Consider the following 16,135-nt stretch of genomic DNA (forward strand, 5'->3'; position numbering starts at 1 on the left):
TACTTGAATATAGAAAATTATGTATATGTGACCTAATGAATACTAAATTACACGAACCTACATAAAATCAAAAAAATCTAAGTACTGTATACATATATGATTAATTGCAACAGAAGTACTTCCATTTCCTCCAATTTGTAAAACCCATGAAACAACTGTATGGAGGGACAGTCGTTTTTGAAAACCAAATCGTCCCTCGAATAGTCCAGAAATTTGCTACCCCATATGTAAACCGAAGGTTCATAGCCACCATAACATAAACCCACCACCGGATTTTGTCTCTTCAAATCCCATACATAATAACGTTCTCCAGTCACATCCCGAATTGATCAATCTCATACAACATACGGCTCTCCAAGTTACAACTCTCGAAGGAAAAATGTTAATCTAAAAAGCCTTCTTGGAACACATATTATGAGTTTTTCGTCCTGCCTGGATCTATCCCAGGCTATTTAGTTAATCTAAGAGCTTTTCTACCGGAATTTGAATATCTGGCAATATATACCATCTCAATGTTTCAGTAACAATTTGACCTGATAAGAACACGGCATAGTGGCTTAATTTTATATAATTTAATATAATATAAAACAATAATATTTGTAATACGGGATGGTGATATGTTCCAGAATTATTTCGTATAATTACAAAAATACAGATAACCTCTATGACACAGCCTTGAAACGCAGAAAATGATTTCTCGTCCTCGAATGTGGTTTCTGCCATCATTACATTTTCCTTGGACGTCAGAAACCAATTTGTCGAAGGCCAATAAGGATGTAACTTTCTGTATAACGTGTAAATAACGTAGGTGTTTATTACACACACGAGAACAAGTAGAGAGAATTATGGTGGCAAGTTTAAGTTGCTTACAAAGGCCTGGTGTTAGTATTTGGTTTGAAACTATTATAATGTTAGTGAAAAACTGGAGTTCAACATAACCTTAATCCTCACTGGACCTTGGATTTGTTAGCAAGGCGAATTAAAGCGATACAAAGGGGTGGTATTTCGTACAATGTAAAGCATTGTTTGTTAAATGGTAGGGCAGTATTTGAAATATACGTGCAAGCAAATTACACACCTTCTGGACTATATTAATAATTAATACTGAGGACTACATGGAATGGTGTAGACTTGTTTGTAGGTCTGGTGGCAGCAATTCTATTAAACTGTTAACATTTCTGCGAAATCAGTTAAGATTTTAAAACTATGATGAAAAGTTGTCAAGGGTATCTCCAAAATATGTTCATATTACCATAAATGCAGTATTTGCAAAGTGAGGAGAAGAACTAGACCAAATCCAAACTGATGTCAGTTGCAGCATAGGTTATTGTCAACTTAGGTTAGATTAGTTTATATGTTTACATATGCTCAGTGGATGCCATTTAATCAGGGTGTGGAGCAAATCAGTGTGTGTGTATGGTTGGGGGAAGAGAAAGTATAAAAAAATTTGATAAATATGGATCCAGTTAAAGGGATGATGTACTTACACTTAAATATCCACCTTTTTTCCAGTTGTCCCATGACTACAATTGCTCCAGTATGGCTTCTTATTCTTGTCATATGGTATTTTTATATAGCAATCCCTGAAACATACTTACAAAGCAACATGGTGGTATAAATCTTAAGACTGATAAATCTCTGACATAACCATAGCTCAGGCAACTAGACACTCGCTTCTCACTAAGTAGACCCAAGCGTAGACCCATGTGATTTCAAGTGAGATTTATGGTGGACAAAGAGGCCCAGGAACAGGTTTTCCTCTGAGTTCTTTAGCTTGCTTCTGCTAATCATCATCTCACCAATGCTCCATGCTCACTTATTACCATCCCATGAGATGTGCAACAGCCCTGACCTTGTTCCTAAGTTAGGGGCTTTATCTCTGACCTGGTACTTGGCTGGTCACAGAGTAAAGAAAGTATTCTTCTTAATCTCAGCTTAGTTAACTTATTAATATACCACTCACTGTGACTTAAAATACACTCAAAACATAATACAGCAATTGCTACCATGTTAGAAATATGATCTATTTAGATGTGACAAATGTACATGATAAGCCTGGGCAAGTCCTGATGAACAGACTAAGCATCTCTGAAATATCAGTCCGTTTATTCCAGACTACATGGCATATTATCCTTGAAAAGAAATGTTATCTTCATGCTCACTCAAATTTCAGGTTCTCATGGTAACAAGTATGAAAAAGACACCCTTTTGAAATACTGTGTCATGTAGTCTCATAATCATCGCTCTCATGATGGAGGCAGTACACACCTCTGAAATATCAGTCATCTTAATGGCGCAGTATCCCAGAAGGCTGTCATCTTCTTACTTGTCACTGTGAGAACCTGAAATCTCATCTTATTATCGCCAGTTTCCTGGTATATGTCTATATAAACCAAGAACTTCTGTTTTCCTTTATTTCAGTATCGAGCAGTGTGGCAAAGAAGAGTGTTTATTCAGTCCTTTAAAACATCCGCTGAATTAAAAGATCGTCGAGTGGTAGTGACTGGTTTGGGAGTTATATCACCAGTTGGTTGCACTGTGCACAAAGCATGGAGTACAATATTAGGAGGAGGTTGTGGCATTGTACAACTTGAAGATGAACGCTACAATAATTTACCGTGTCAGGTGGCTGGACTTATCCAAGAAGGAAAAGATGCTCAAAAATTTGATCTTACCAGTCACTTTTCAAAAAGTGAACTTCGATCAATGGCTCCAGCTACAGCTTATGCTATCATTGCAGCACAGGAAGCATTACAAGATGCCAGATGGTTTCCTGAAGAAGAGAAGTTGAAGCAGATGACTGGAGTAGCTGTTGGGATGGGTATGATAGATCTAGTAGATGTATGTGAAACTGCTGAAGCATTAAAAAAAGGATACAACCGAGTGAGTCCTTTCTTTGTACCTCGTATTTTGCCCAACATGGCTGCAGGACAGATCAGCATCAAGTATGGCTTCCGAGGTCCAAATCATACTGTATCCACTGCTTGTGCTACTGGAGCTCATGCAGTAGGTGATGCATTCAGATTTGTGCAACGCGGAGATGCAGATGTGATGATATGCGGAGGTGCAGAGGCATGCATCTGTCCTCTCTCTATAGCAGGGTTTTGTAGACTCCGAGCACTGAGTACTTCCTACAACAAAACACCCGAGAAAGCATCAAGACCGTTCGATAAAGGCCGTGATGGGTTTGTAATGGGGGAAGGATCAGCCATGTTAGTACTAGAAGAACTTCACCATGCCTTGTCAAGAGGTGCCAATATTTATGCTGAAATACTGGGGTATGGATTATCTGGAGATGCATACCATTTGACAGCTCCAAAGGAAGATGGGACTGGAGCTATTCTTGCTATGAGTAGAGCTTTAAAAGATGCCAAACTCCACCCTCATGACATTGGCTATATCAATGCACACGCTACTTCAACTCCAGTAGGTGATGCAATAGAATCAACAGCCATCAAGACATTGTTTGGAACACATTGCAATAAGTTAGCAGTTTCCTCTACAAAAGGTGCTCATGGACATTTATTGGGTGCAGCTGGCAATCTGGAGGCAGTGTTCACAGTCATGGCATGCCACACAGCATGGCTTCCACCTACAATTAATTTGGATAACCCTGAAGAATCAATGAATTTGAACTATGTGCCTAATAAGAAACAGGAATGGTTCGGGGGAATTAAGAGGTTTGCACTTAAAAACGCATTTGGATTTGGTGGAACAAATGCATCTATTTGTATAGCAGAATACAGGGAAAAATAATTTTAATTATATATATTATTTACGTATAGTATTATTTTCATTTGTACCTTCACCATTTTCAGGCTAGGATCATAACATCACCATGTAACACAAATGTTACAACTCTGTTTTTTTCACATTATACAGTAATGTAACTATATAACCAACTTGAACAAATTTACGTCAAGTTTTAATTTACATGCTGTGAGAGGGGCCATTTTTATTCTGACAACTTCTGGAATCAGGCTACTACTATATTATATCTATACATCATTCATAGGTTGATGACCACTGTACATTTGATCCATAAATTCAAATTGTTTTGATCATTTCAGAGTCGTTCACCATTCTCAACTTTCCATACATGAAAGGAATCAAAACAAACTCAAAATTGTTGTTCTCCTGCATGCAAACAAAACCTGGCTAAATATATTCCACCATAAACATTTCCTGTTTTGCTAATAACCTATGCATAACGATTACCTACAGGACTCTATGTAATTAATAACAATTTGGAATGCAAGTAAGAGTTTTACTGTTCAATAACAAGAAATAATAATTAAACCATTCTCTCACCAAAATTGCAAGTCTTTGGAATTTCCAGATCAATACAAAAGTCAACACACTGTACATTACAAAATGAAACTCAAAATATACACTTTTAGAATAAAGAACATTTATAAACTGTTATTGGTCCTTGTCCTGCTCTGAATGAACTGGCTTGTATGTAGACAGAGACCTTAAATTGTACTATACTACATTTTGAAATCCTTAATTTGAAACAGATGCACTTTTATTGCAAATGGCGTAACAAAGTATAGCAGTCTTCTGTTACTAGTGCACAGTTCAGTCACTGTCATCTTGTAACTATACGGTATACTTACAATATGAAAAAATATTCCAAATCCAATCTCCATACTAAAAAACATCCACTACCCTTCACATGCAACAAAATGTGTCAGTATTATTATAAAAGAAATCAACTGCTTAGAACAGACTTTTCTGTAATACACTACAATGCAAAAAATAAATCAATATGCTGATTTATTACAACTAAACAATGTTGCACTATGATAAATCAAAGTCAGTGAAGTACTGCTACATATAAATGAATGTGCGTGGATGATAATGACCGAACACAGTAAATTCTGACACATCCAAGGACCAAAATTTCAAGAAAATTACTCTATATTGAAACACACAATGCAAATACGACAGCTCCATAAATTGTTACAATTATTCGATCAACAGTGGAACTTGTAGGAGGAATGTAACGTAGGATGACGAGATGATTAGCAGAGAATTTGGGTTGTATGGAATCCATCCCGTCATACTGGGTGTTAGAATTGGCATCACTCAAACCACAGAATGAAACACACAGAACAGAAACAGTCCCACATTATTGACAGTATATACTATAGCAATAACAATCATGCAGTCACGTTCTTGCAGTAGAGCGTAATTTCAAATTTTCCTGCTTCAACATTCATGAACATACCATATTTACCTCTCTGTAAGATATTACAACATGTTTTAGACTCTTGAAAATCAAATCAACTACTTCTTTCCATTCACACTTGAAAATGTGGAGGAGTCTTAAATGACTTCTTAAACAAAACTAGTTGGAGGCACAATGAGCAGAGTGATGAACCCGAGGCTGTGGAGGATTTATACACAATTCATCAAATCTCTTTCTCAGAGTCTGCCGTAATTCTTGGCGCTTCTCCATAACGTGAAGCATCCTAGCCTTGAATTCTTGAACTTCTTCAACCGGTATGTAGCATTCTTCATCCGATGAACATGATTCCTATAATCATTATCATTAGTATGATGATTCAAATAAATTTGAGACTTTCATGGTGATGAAAATGTGGACTGTGGTCTTCTGGGTAATGACACAGTATAAGTAGTTACCAATATTTCAGAGTACTCTATGGAGGCACAGCCCAGACTTCTACCCAGAAGATCACAGTTCACATTCTTGAAATAAAGTAATCTTCTTATTCAAATATGTATATTATTTGTTGCAATAACGAACAATGTAAGACATGCTAGAATGGAACTATTGAAACCTTCACGAACATAAAAGGAATAAACAAAACAGAAAAATTAATGTGCTTGAAATAAACAGAACACGGGCGTCAGGATACTGGAATGAAGGCATAAATGAATTCAAGACGGGTTACTAATCAAGGACTTAACGTTTGTCAGAGTTGCATGATAATCGATAATACTAATTCCAGGTACAGTTCTACTCATTTCTGAATGTTATGTCACAGGCCGTGCAGTAGCCAGTTTGTGTTTCATTCTTGCAACATAAAGATGTACTCTTAGAGAGTGGGTGTTCCCCACTTGCACATACTGGAAAAAAGGCAATTCAAGGAGCTGCAAATGCATTTCAGAACACGTATGGGGAAAAGACAAACACCACTGAAATTATGTATTAAAAACTGGTAAAAAATATTATAAGCGTCATGGATTGGCGTCATGGGGGCCAAAAGCTCTCCAACCAGTTCACACAGGACATAAGGCTTTTGATATAACCTTCCAAATGACCAATGGTTACCCTGTCAAGAAAGCAAAACTGTGCTCTTATTGTATCGGTGGTTGAAGAATTGCTTCCAAAAGATGTCTTCTCACCTTAAGAAATATACGCATTCAGAGAACATTGGAAAATCCATGAGGAACCACTGAATTCTGTGACTTGAATTATTGGACCTACTTTCTCTGACCGCACCACAAACACAAAGGTTTACCTCACAAATGTTTGATGATGTGGACTGGATTCATTTGGCTCGGGGATAGGATCCAGGGCAGACTCGTGTGAAGAAGCGAAAAATCCTGACCGTGCCATACATCAAATCCTGCTCATTTCACTGTCCTAGCATTTCCAAGGTTTACTTTTGTAGTCTACATGTTAAACTCTGTGTGTACTTAGCTAGAGCATAAAGTCCCCCAGTACGTACATGAATCCCGTACCACTAATGAATGCATGCGGCATCTTACCTCTAGCATCTGCTGAAGAGTTAAAGTCAGTCCACCTGGTCCTCTGGTATTCAGGTTCATATCTGCAGGACCATGTCCTGACCTGTAATGTGTCTGAGGCTCACAATTTCGGTCCCCAGTACACTCTCCTGCGCAAAAAAAAAGTGACTGAGTATAATGAATTCTTCTCAGGCTACCAGCCATGTAAGGCCGTTTAAGGGAGGAAACACTAACGTTTCGAGAACCATCTTCATCCTCAAGGTACTGTAGTTGTTTTCTTCATTAAACCACCTTACGCAGCTGATAGCCCGAGAAGAATTCATTACACGATGAAGTTATTTTGAAATAAGGGAAATTACCTGCCTCATACTTTGTTGCAGTTCTCACTGTGACTGAAAATGATCCACATATCCATTATTCTATAGGGTGCTCCATAAATAAAAATCACAATAATTTAAATTGGAAGAGCAGGCAGACCACAATCCATAAAACTTATTCACCAAAAACTTCAGTTAATGTATTCACAGAATTGTTAAGTGTTTGGGCTGTAGCACTGACTTTCACATCGTGTACAGGCACTTCGTGAACAGCATGAGGATTCTCTGTGGACCAGTATCTATTGTTTTGACTGTTTACATACCATGATTCATCATAATAAAACATAAGTGGTGGGTCAAGAAGACCATTAAACAGATTGATGAAACCACCCGCAGTATTGAATTTTTAATCCAGTCTGGATGCAGGAGACCGTAAGACCGCTGTTTTGTGCGGACGTAACTTTAATTTTAACTTTCAGCTATTGCAGAATTTTTAATTTAAAGAACAGAACAGGAATAAACCATCATGCAATATAATTACCTTCGTGATTACAAAATCCATCAGAACAGGCTACCTCTGATCCTTCAGGAGAGCTGGGAAGGCTAGACGAGCCAGAACCCGTGTCACAGCACCCATTATTGTTTTCTGACGAGTAACCACAGTCTTGAGAGTGTTCACTTGACGACCAATTGCCATTGCACCGTAAGCAGTTCTTTAAAGAGGCATTGGTACTGAGAAGAGCAGCTGATGTCTCAACCAAGTCTTGAGCACTCTTGCATGACTGGCAAGGTGACAATGACAACTGCTGCTCTGGAGTAGCTGAAGAAGGGAAAGGTGAAACAGAGTTCCTTACGCTTGATAATAAGCTATTATTGTTAGAAGCTGAATCCCCAGCTAAGCAATTAGCACCAGTTTTGCTGCTATGTTGTCCCTGTTGTTTATCAACACTTCTCTGTGCCTTATTCGACTGGTCTTCTACAGATTCTGCAAAGGATCCTTTATCCTTTTTACGTCGTATACAGTCTTCGCAGTAACACGTTGGCGACCCCTTACTTTTGCGATCCAACACTTGCAACTGTAATAAAATTATACCATCAATAAAATGATGACAAGTCAGTAAAGTTTCGGTTATAATGCCTTCAAAACGATATCAAATCTTCGCAAGCAATCGCGTGGTGGCATCAAGATGGATGAAAGAGTATTTAACTATGTTGTATCAAACACAGCAGTTATTCAGCACCAAATGTGAGAGGATGATCAAATTCAGTGAACTTGAAAGAAAGTGGCACTGGACAATGTCAAAATATTATTGTGGCATTCATCTGAAGGGACCAAGAAAAACAACAAAAAATCTCGGGTTCACAAGCCAAGGTTTGATTCGGATGCCACCCAAAGTGTTACCACTCGAACAAACATGCTCATGGCTGACAATGGAAAAAAATTTCTAACAAAGTAACTCTCCAATCACATGTTTTTATTCTACCCACACAATTTACCTGACAGTAAGTCATCACAAATTTAAAATATTTACCTTGTGCCTATCAGTGTTTTGTACAACAGGTTTTGGATCCAAACATGTGCATGAACTGAAGAGTTCTTCGCTGTTTTGGTCTGCATTTTCTTCTGATTCACACTAAAATTTAAACATTTAAAAATATTTTACATGTTCTAACAAAACAAATAATAAAGATTATGCAACTTTCATATAATATTTATTTTTAGAAGTAAGATTAATAATGTTCGACTATCCAGAACACATCCGTAGATAATTTATAATTCACTTAATACCTGTCATTTCATATGTGAATATTTATAAATTAAAACCCAAATTACGCATAAAAAAAGACGTGTGGTACAGCAATGAGCAAATGTAACAAAACAACATAAAGACAAAACTAATTTCAACTTCTTCAAGTGAAACTAGATTATCTCAATGTTATATGCAAATTTTAAATTCAGAAGTATTTCGGAAAAAGCGCTCTAAAACCTAATTCAGTATTTCCATAGTGATAAAGAATGTATTTTGGCCCAGGTGAATCTAAAGTTCTATAATGAAGTAAAAGCAAGTTCACCCTAACAATATAATAATCTGGTGAAGACGACATACAAAACGTACCTCAAAATTATTTTCTTTTTCATCATGTCCAACTCTTTTCTCTTTCTTCTTCCTTCTCTTTTGTTTCTTCTGTTCCTTCTTTTGCTGTTTTGCTAGTTCCTCTTTTGTTATTTGTTCGTACAACAACTCCAGTTGAGATATACCCTGTTTTACCTCCACAGCCATCTTGAAGCAGAAAACAATTTTCCATTAGGTAATGTACAAAAGTCAGAAACTTCTCGATACCTAACATATCTAAAATATTCAAACATCCTATCATAGGTTGATATCCGTCTTCTGGGTTGTTGCGCTGTGTAGACTGGTCGATGTTAACCAACGTTTCGGAGGTCATACTGCCTCCGTCATCAGGGCGATGAATACCAGACTACACAGCGCAACAACCCAGAAGACGGAAATCTTCATACTCTGATGACGGAGGCAGTATGACCTCTGAAACGTTGGTTAACATCGACCAGACTACACAGCGCAACAACCCAGAAGACGGAAATCTTCATACTCTGATGACGGAGGCAGTATGACCTCTGAAACGTTGGTTAACATCGACCAGACTACACAGCGCAACAACCCAGAAGACGGAAATCTTCATACTCTGATGACGGAGGCAGTATGACCTCTGAAACGTTGGTAAACATCGACCAGACTACACAGCGCAACAACCCAGAAGACAGAAATCTTCATACTCTGATGACGGAGGCAGTATGACCTCTGAAACGTTGGTAAACATCGACCAGACTACACAGCGCAACAACCCAGAAGACAGAAATCTTCATACTCTGATGACGGAGGCAGTATGACCTCTGAAACGTTGGTAAACATCGACCAGACTACACAGCGCAACAACCCAGAAGACGGAAATCTTCATACTCACCGCTGTGAGAACCTCAAGTCTTACATCCTATCATATATTTATCTTATTCCATACTTTCTACCAAATTCCTTTCATTCGTCAATCCTATCTTCATTCCTCTCCTCCTTTCTTCATCCCTTGTGTATCTTCTTCAACGCTCCAAAAGTGCAATACAGAACAATAAAAAAAACTACGCTACACTACACAATATATTAGCTGGGCACGTTTCATCATGTCAAGACGTTTCACATAACACAGATTTAAGTTATAAACAATATTCATAGTTCAAAACTGTCATACATCGGTGATTACTTACCTCAAAGTTCCTGCACAGGGCTTCAATAGCAACTGCTGCAAGGACTTGGCACATACATTCTTCCTCGCGAAGACGTAGGTTGATACGGTGCAGTCTCTCATAGACACACAGACCTAAGCAAGTCAGCACCTCCTCTTGAGCAATCTCTAGTGTCTTTGCGTGACGTTCTCTTCGGCTGCAAAAGCAAAAAGAATGTCACCTTAAAAGGCAAGTTTAAAATCAACACCAGAAAGACAGGTTCTTTACCACAAAAGATATTAAATTTGTGTTCAATGAGTTGTGTATTTACAAATGGTTCCTGCATAACCATTTACAGAGCAATTTCAACAACAATTTTCAATCTGTATACACCATTATCAGCCTAAAGTAACACAGACTAATTACATAAATAGAATTTCTTTATCTGTTCCTCTTAAGTAAACATTTGTAATGTCTGTAAATGATGCATACATCTAAGTACTGTACACAGCTTGGGAGCTGACAAGGCATTGAACATTCTGTGTATTATCAGCTTTCACTTGAGTTGTACAGCCAAAAACACTTATTTTGTCATACAAATGCTTACTCACAGATGTGATTTGTATATTTATTTTTATTTGTAGTGTTCTGTCTGCCGACAGGTCCATATGAACAGGATCCTTCCATCCTTTTCTCGGACTGGGACCTGTTCATATACGTTCTTGGCAGATGATCCAGAAGTGGTTTGCCATTGCCTTCTTCTGTGTGTGAATGGAGTAATTGTTGGGATGCCACGGAGGAAAACTCCGTGTTGCCTAGACCACGGCCTTGCCCAACACAAGTTATAAATTCGGGCACCGCCGGGAATCGAACCCGAGACCCCAGGATTACAAGGCCAGCGTTCTAACCGCTAGACCACCGTGGCACGATTTGTATATATACAGCATTAAAATGCCATCATCATGAAGGGAAGGGAAAACTATGCAAAGGAATGAAAGAGTAGTCATTTGATGCGTTATTCAAGAACGTAACAAAGAAGTCCAATCAAGTGCAATTAGATTCAGTGTACAAAAAAGAAACGCACATGCCTCCAACTCTACAGGAATCATGAGTGGAGAGCGTCCAGTAGGGTGGTGGATGAATACTTGATAAAGGATGGTGCGATGGAAAAAACAGTTGAAAAATTTGCCATCTGTCTTGACGAATCTGACAACTCAAGAACCTCCAGTGAAAGTGAGGTGGCTCATCCATTAGCTTATGGCGACTGTGATAGTGATTTATAAATGTGATATAATTAGTAAATAAATTGCTTTTTGAAGTGTAACTGACTCCAGAAAAATTGATATCATGTATCCAAATGGGAAGTAGATGTTTTTGGCATGTGTATTAGTAAAACTGCCTCACCATCTCTCATTCTATGAACAGTAATGTTACTGATTAATTAGTAGCATGGATAAGTGATTCAAAGCACATTTTATGTGTGATCCTTCTTGTTAAGTAACAACCTGAACACAAAAACCTGTCAAATCCACTACCAACACAGCACTTCCAGATTCTACTTTAGCATGCTCATCATTCAGCACAAGAGATCTTACCTAGACAATTATAAGAATCTTCTTTAATTATGGTTGAAGGCTTTCAAACCATCTTGGTTCGAGCGCTGCAATACAGGTTAGTATTTACAACTACCTAATTCCATATAACACGGTCTTTCTTTATAATCAAAGAGCTGGTAAACTAGTACAGAATTCTCACCTTTCATGGCACAAAAGGGTTTATTCATTACTGTGTTAACAAAAGTCTCTGCCATTTGTTCCTATCCAAAGTTATATAAATGCGGGCCACATCCTCCACATTACTTAAAGACAAATTTTAATCACTAATTTCTTTATTTTGGACTTTGAAGTTTATTTCATATACCACTCATATCACAATAATTTTAATTAAATTTGTTCTGTGAGAGCATATTTATCATACGAGCAACTAACATGTGACTCAAAATAAACACATCTAGAATTCTTACTCCAAACATGTTTGAGTGAACGTCGGAATAAACATGAGTCTTGTTAACAACTGTGAATAAATCTGTGGTGATAAACTGTGAAATAAAATTACTCTGGAGCAGTAGATTATACCGAACCGAATTCAGGATCACCACTAACCAAGGATTGCTGCATTTCAAGTCGGACACGAACCAACCAAAGGAAGGAAACAACTGCACTAAGCGACCACCTCTGCTACTCTGCCATCAAGTCAGGGGGAAAATCAGGTATGTGTCCCCTAGAACTACTTAAACTGAGAATCTATAAAGTTCTGATAAGACGAGTAGTCACATACGTATGGGAAAGAATAATACCTGCAGTTTTATATCGTACATAATCTAGGACCATTCTTTTTACCGTAACATCTAGAAGCCATAATGACAAGTCATGCAGTAAATGCATGAGTTGCGATCACAGGCAACCGTCACACCACGACAAAATCCCAGAGACGGCACTCACCAGTATCGGTGGGATCACGAACTAATAATCGAGACATCAACAAATCTACGGTTCTGATAAAAATTCTGGACGGGTCTAGCAGATGCTATAAATAAGAATAAAATCAGACTCCCACTTTAACCAAGAACTCTCTGTATAACACGCTTACGTCGCCTCTTAATACTAAGTGCTTATGACATTGAATGTGAATCCATTATATCAGCCTCACCTGCCCATAAGCTCTGGTTCGGCCCGAGTAATCAGATTAGCGATGTAAGCTGTTCTAGTCTGTAGATGGATGTGTTTCTCGGGGATGCATCGTTTGATTCCCAAATACAAGGCAGGTACATAACCTTTCTCACGGCAAGGATCCGGTTCCTCCACAAGTAGTGCGTAAGCGCGAAGTACCTTAGTTCGACACTCACCACAAAACCTACAAAGTAAAAAGTTTAACTGGAAGTTATTCACGCACAATATTCAAATAATAAGGTTATGTAACAAAAAGGCTTTTGCTACAGCAGACTTAAGAGGGGCTTGCATAAATAAGCCCCTTGTTCATTTTTGACCAAATATCTGGCCATTTCTACTGCAGTTACCCATGAAAATTTAACAGTTACTTCAGACTGTCTAAAACATAATGCAGTTACAGTTCATCCTTTCCAATAACACTCAGTCACTTTTCTTCAGGACAATGTTGATCAGCACTTTCTCTCTGACGGTTTGTAAATCAATAGAAAAACCAGAAAGATCACCTCAACCTCACATTACACCAAGAGCAGTGTTGATTGAATTACCTTGCCACCTCTCATGGTAGATAATGCGATGTGGGCACCACAAAATAGGCTCATGTCCTATATGATCACCACACTGCAAAATTGTTTCAAAATAACAAAGAAGGATACCTATGCTTTCGAAGATAATTCTCTATAGTAGTAAGAAGTGTGGAAGACTCTATGAGCACCACCTCCTCCTTGCACTGAGGACGCATGCATTCCCATACATCCACCCAAGCACTGGTGATGGGACGTGAACGTTGTGAATCCAAGGAGTGAAGATTACAGCGACGGCTTTTCTTTGAACGAGGCTGACTTTCCAGCAGACTGATTAATCTTGAACTGCAAAATTAATTATAATAATTGAAAATCATATAAATCATCATAAAATGTTACTGCGTGAATGGTATCATTAACATTAACATATATAAATTGACCTATAACTAAATATTTACATACCTATGCCCATGAAGAAGAGTACTTAGTACTTGTGGAGATTCCAACTGCTCCTTCCGGATTGACAGAATTCCCTCGGGTGAAACGAAAAGGGGATCAAGAGCTGGATGCCCAGACTTCATCAGCTGGTAGAACAATCTTTCAACACTATTTTTAAAAAGTATCAATTTTAGACATATGTGCAAAATACATAAATTATGTACTGTAATAAAAAGAGTACATAAAAATAGGCTGTCACTAACCTTCTTCGACAGCCAACACATGGTACTGACTGACTCAGAATTCCCAACAAATCTTTGCAAGTTACTTCAAATGCACTCTTCATTTCTGATGAAGTTAGCACACTGAATTTCCGAAGAAAGTCGTCCAGTTCTTTTCCCCTAACCATAGGGTTATCACATACTAAACCCATTCCATTTAAGTCCATCACCATCTGTGAAAATAAAATTACTGTTACGTCTTCCTTGAATTTAAGGCTTTTTCAATGGAGTATTTCTTCCCTAAAAAGGCGGGAAATATCCACATCAGTTCTTTACAAAATCTGTCATCAATTAGGTCAGATTAATTTTTCGAAAGTTTGCCCGACAATAACTGTACGGACAGTATTACTGAAACACATTTAATATACGATCTTGACGTTATCGTCGGAACTACTAAACATTATACTTCAACAACAAACATACAGAAATTACTAAATCGTTATACTTACCGCAAGACTTTCATCAATAATGAGTGGAAGCTGTCTCCTACTTATAGAGGGTTGTTTTTCGATACGATACACATCTACTAATTTTGCCATTTTATATTTTTACAATAATTTAAACAACAAATACTCAACTAAATATCTGAATAAATGTAAACTTTTTTCGGCAGCCAACCTGTAATTAATTTTGTGCCACAAAAACACCACGACGTGTTACTCTTCTGCCATTTGCAAATATCGAAGAGTACATCTAAGAAACCGCGGATGGTACCAACAACCCTGACAAGAACTTCCATAATAGCACGGAATAACAGATGGAAACGGCGGCTGATTCGATTTTCAAGGTGGCGATAGTAATTTGCTAGTAACTACATTCATTTAAACATAGGCTATGATAATAAAGCAATTTGAAAGGAAGGGACAACTAAATTTCTTGGCAACAACTTTTTTTTGGAAAAAACAAATTGAATATATTATCTCCAAACTCAGTTAAGCTTGCCTGGTCATGAAGTTACATAACTCATGAAACCATTTAAATTGAGTTTACATTTTTATTTCCATTTCATTATGTTATATGGAGTTATATTTTGGGATATTTCAGAAGGCAGCAAACATTTGTTTACCATCCAAAAGAAAATAATTAGAATAATAGGTGTTAAAAAATCTTAGCATACTTCTTGCCAATCAACTACTCTCTTTATTAACACTATAGAAATGTTTAAGAGAAATTAGGACATACAAAGTTTAACTACAATAAACTACAGTAATATGACCTCCACATGCTGAATAATAACATCACTAGTTACCAGAAAGGTGTACACTACACAGGAATAAAGTTATTCAATGCTCTTCTCTTTAACATTAAGACTTTAATTCATGATATAGAAGTGTGGCATGCAGCTGCAGGTTGAAAGAAATGGACATGACATAAGGCACTTTTTATTGTTACTTAATGATATCTTTACTATAAAGAGTAAACAACTCAAGAAATACACATAATTAAAGATGATGAAGCTTCCACTTTGAGCACAGGACAGAATTAATTAAAGAAACTGTAGTTATTATATGTCCATTGTATATAAAAACTATTAAAATGTTCATTTCAAGTACTAATGTTAAAGTAACGTATTATTTAATTTAAATCATTCCTTTTTAATATTACACCTTTCTAAGTTTCTGCAAGGGTATACCCCACAGGTCTATTATATTTGGAGAAGGGGGGTTCACACACACACATATATACCCTTAGCATTAGGCTACGCTATCTATGTCTGACATGTCTTATTTAAAATAAGTTCCAGGGTGGTACCCTGTTACGTGCTTCCCTGGTTTCACTTGTCCTGCTGTGCATGAATACTGTATTACGAATGTTATATAAGGAAATAAGTCTACATTCAAACAATAAAATACAATTTAGGTGGTGCATTAAGGAATTTTATGAATCCTAC

At 37.4% G+C, this 16,135-nt stretch overlaps 2 protein-coding genes across 3 annotated transcripts; one reads left to right on the forward strand and one right to left on the reverse strand.

Annotated features, from left to right (window-relative positions):
* Positions 1–554: 554 nt before the first annotated feature.
* Positions 555–4,096, forward strand: LOC110838514 (3-oxoacyl-[acyl-carrier-protein] synthase, mitochondrial). 2 transcript variants are annotated; one of them, XM_022081785.2, is made up of 2 exons: positions 555–881; positions 2,422–4,096. In XM_022081785.2, the coding sequence occupies exons 1-2, from the start codon at positions 846–848 to the stop codon at positions 3,754–3,756; spliced, it is 1,371 nt and encodes a 456-aa protein (XP_021937477.1). In that variant the 5' UTR covers positions 555–845; the 3' UTR covers positions 3,757–4,096. The 2 variants fall into 2 exon arrangements, with proteins under 2 accessions (XP_021937477.1, XP_021937478.1); XM_022081786.2 differs by lacking the exon at positions 555–881 and adding an exon at positions 897–1,036.
* LOC110838513 (gametogenetin-binding protein 2-like) lies at positions 3,706–14,944 on the reverse strand. The gene is made up of 11 exons (XM_022081784.2): positions 14,694–14,944; positions 14,227–14,417; positions 13,988–14,131; positions 13,658–13,870; positions 12,985–13,188; positions 10,318–10,492; positions 9,155–9,319; positions 8,570–8,671; positions 7,579–8,113; positions 6,742–6,869; positions 3,706–5,542 (listed from the first exon to the last, which is right to left on the reverse strand). The coding sequence occupies exons 1-11, from the start codon at positions 14,781–14,783 to the stop codon at positions 5,354–5,356; spliced, it is 2,136 nt and encodes a 711-aa protein (XP_021937476.2). The 5' UTR covers positions 14,784–14,944; the 3' UTR covers positions 3,706–5,353.
* Between the last annotated feature and the right edge of the window lie 1,191 nt (positions 14,945–16,135).

Source organism: Zootermopsis nevadensis, unplaced genomic scaffold (assembly GCF_977971745.1).
Source record: "Zootermopsis nevadensis isolate Lab colony 2312 unplaced genomic scaffold, Znev_1.0 Znev_ptg000019l, whole genome shotgun sequence".
Classification (NCBI taxonomy): Eukaryota; Metazoa; Arthropoda; class Insecta; order Blattodea; family Termopsidae; genus Zootermopsis; species Zootermopsis nevadensis.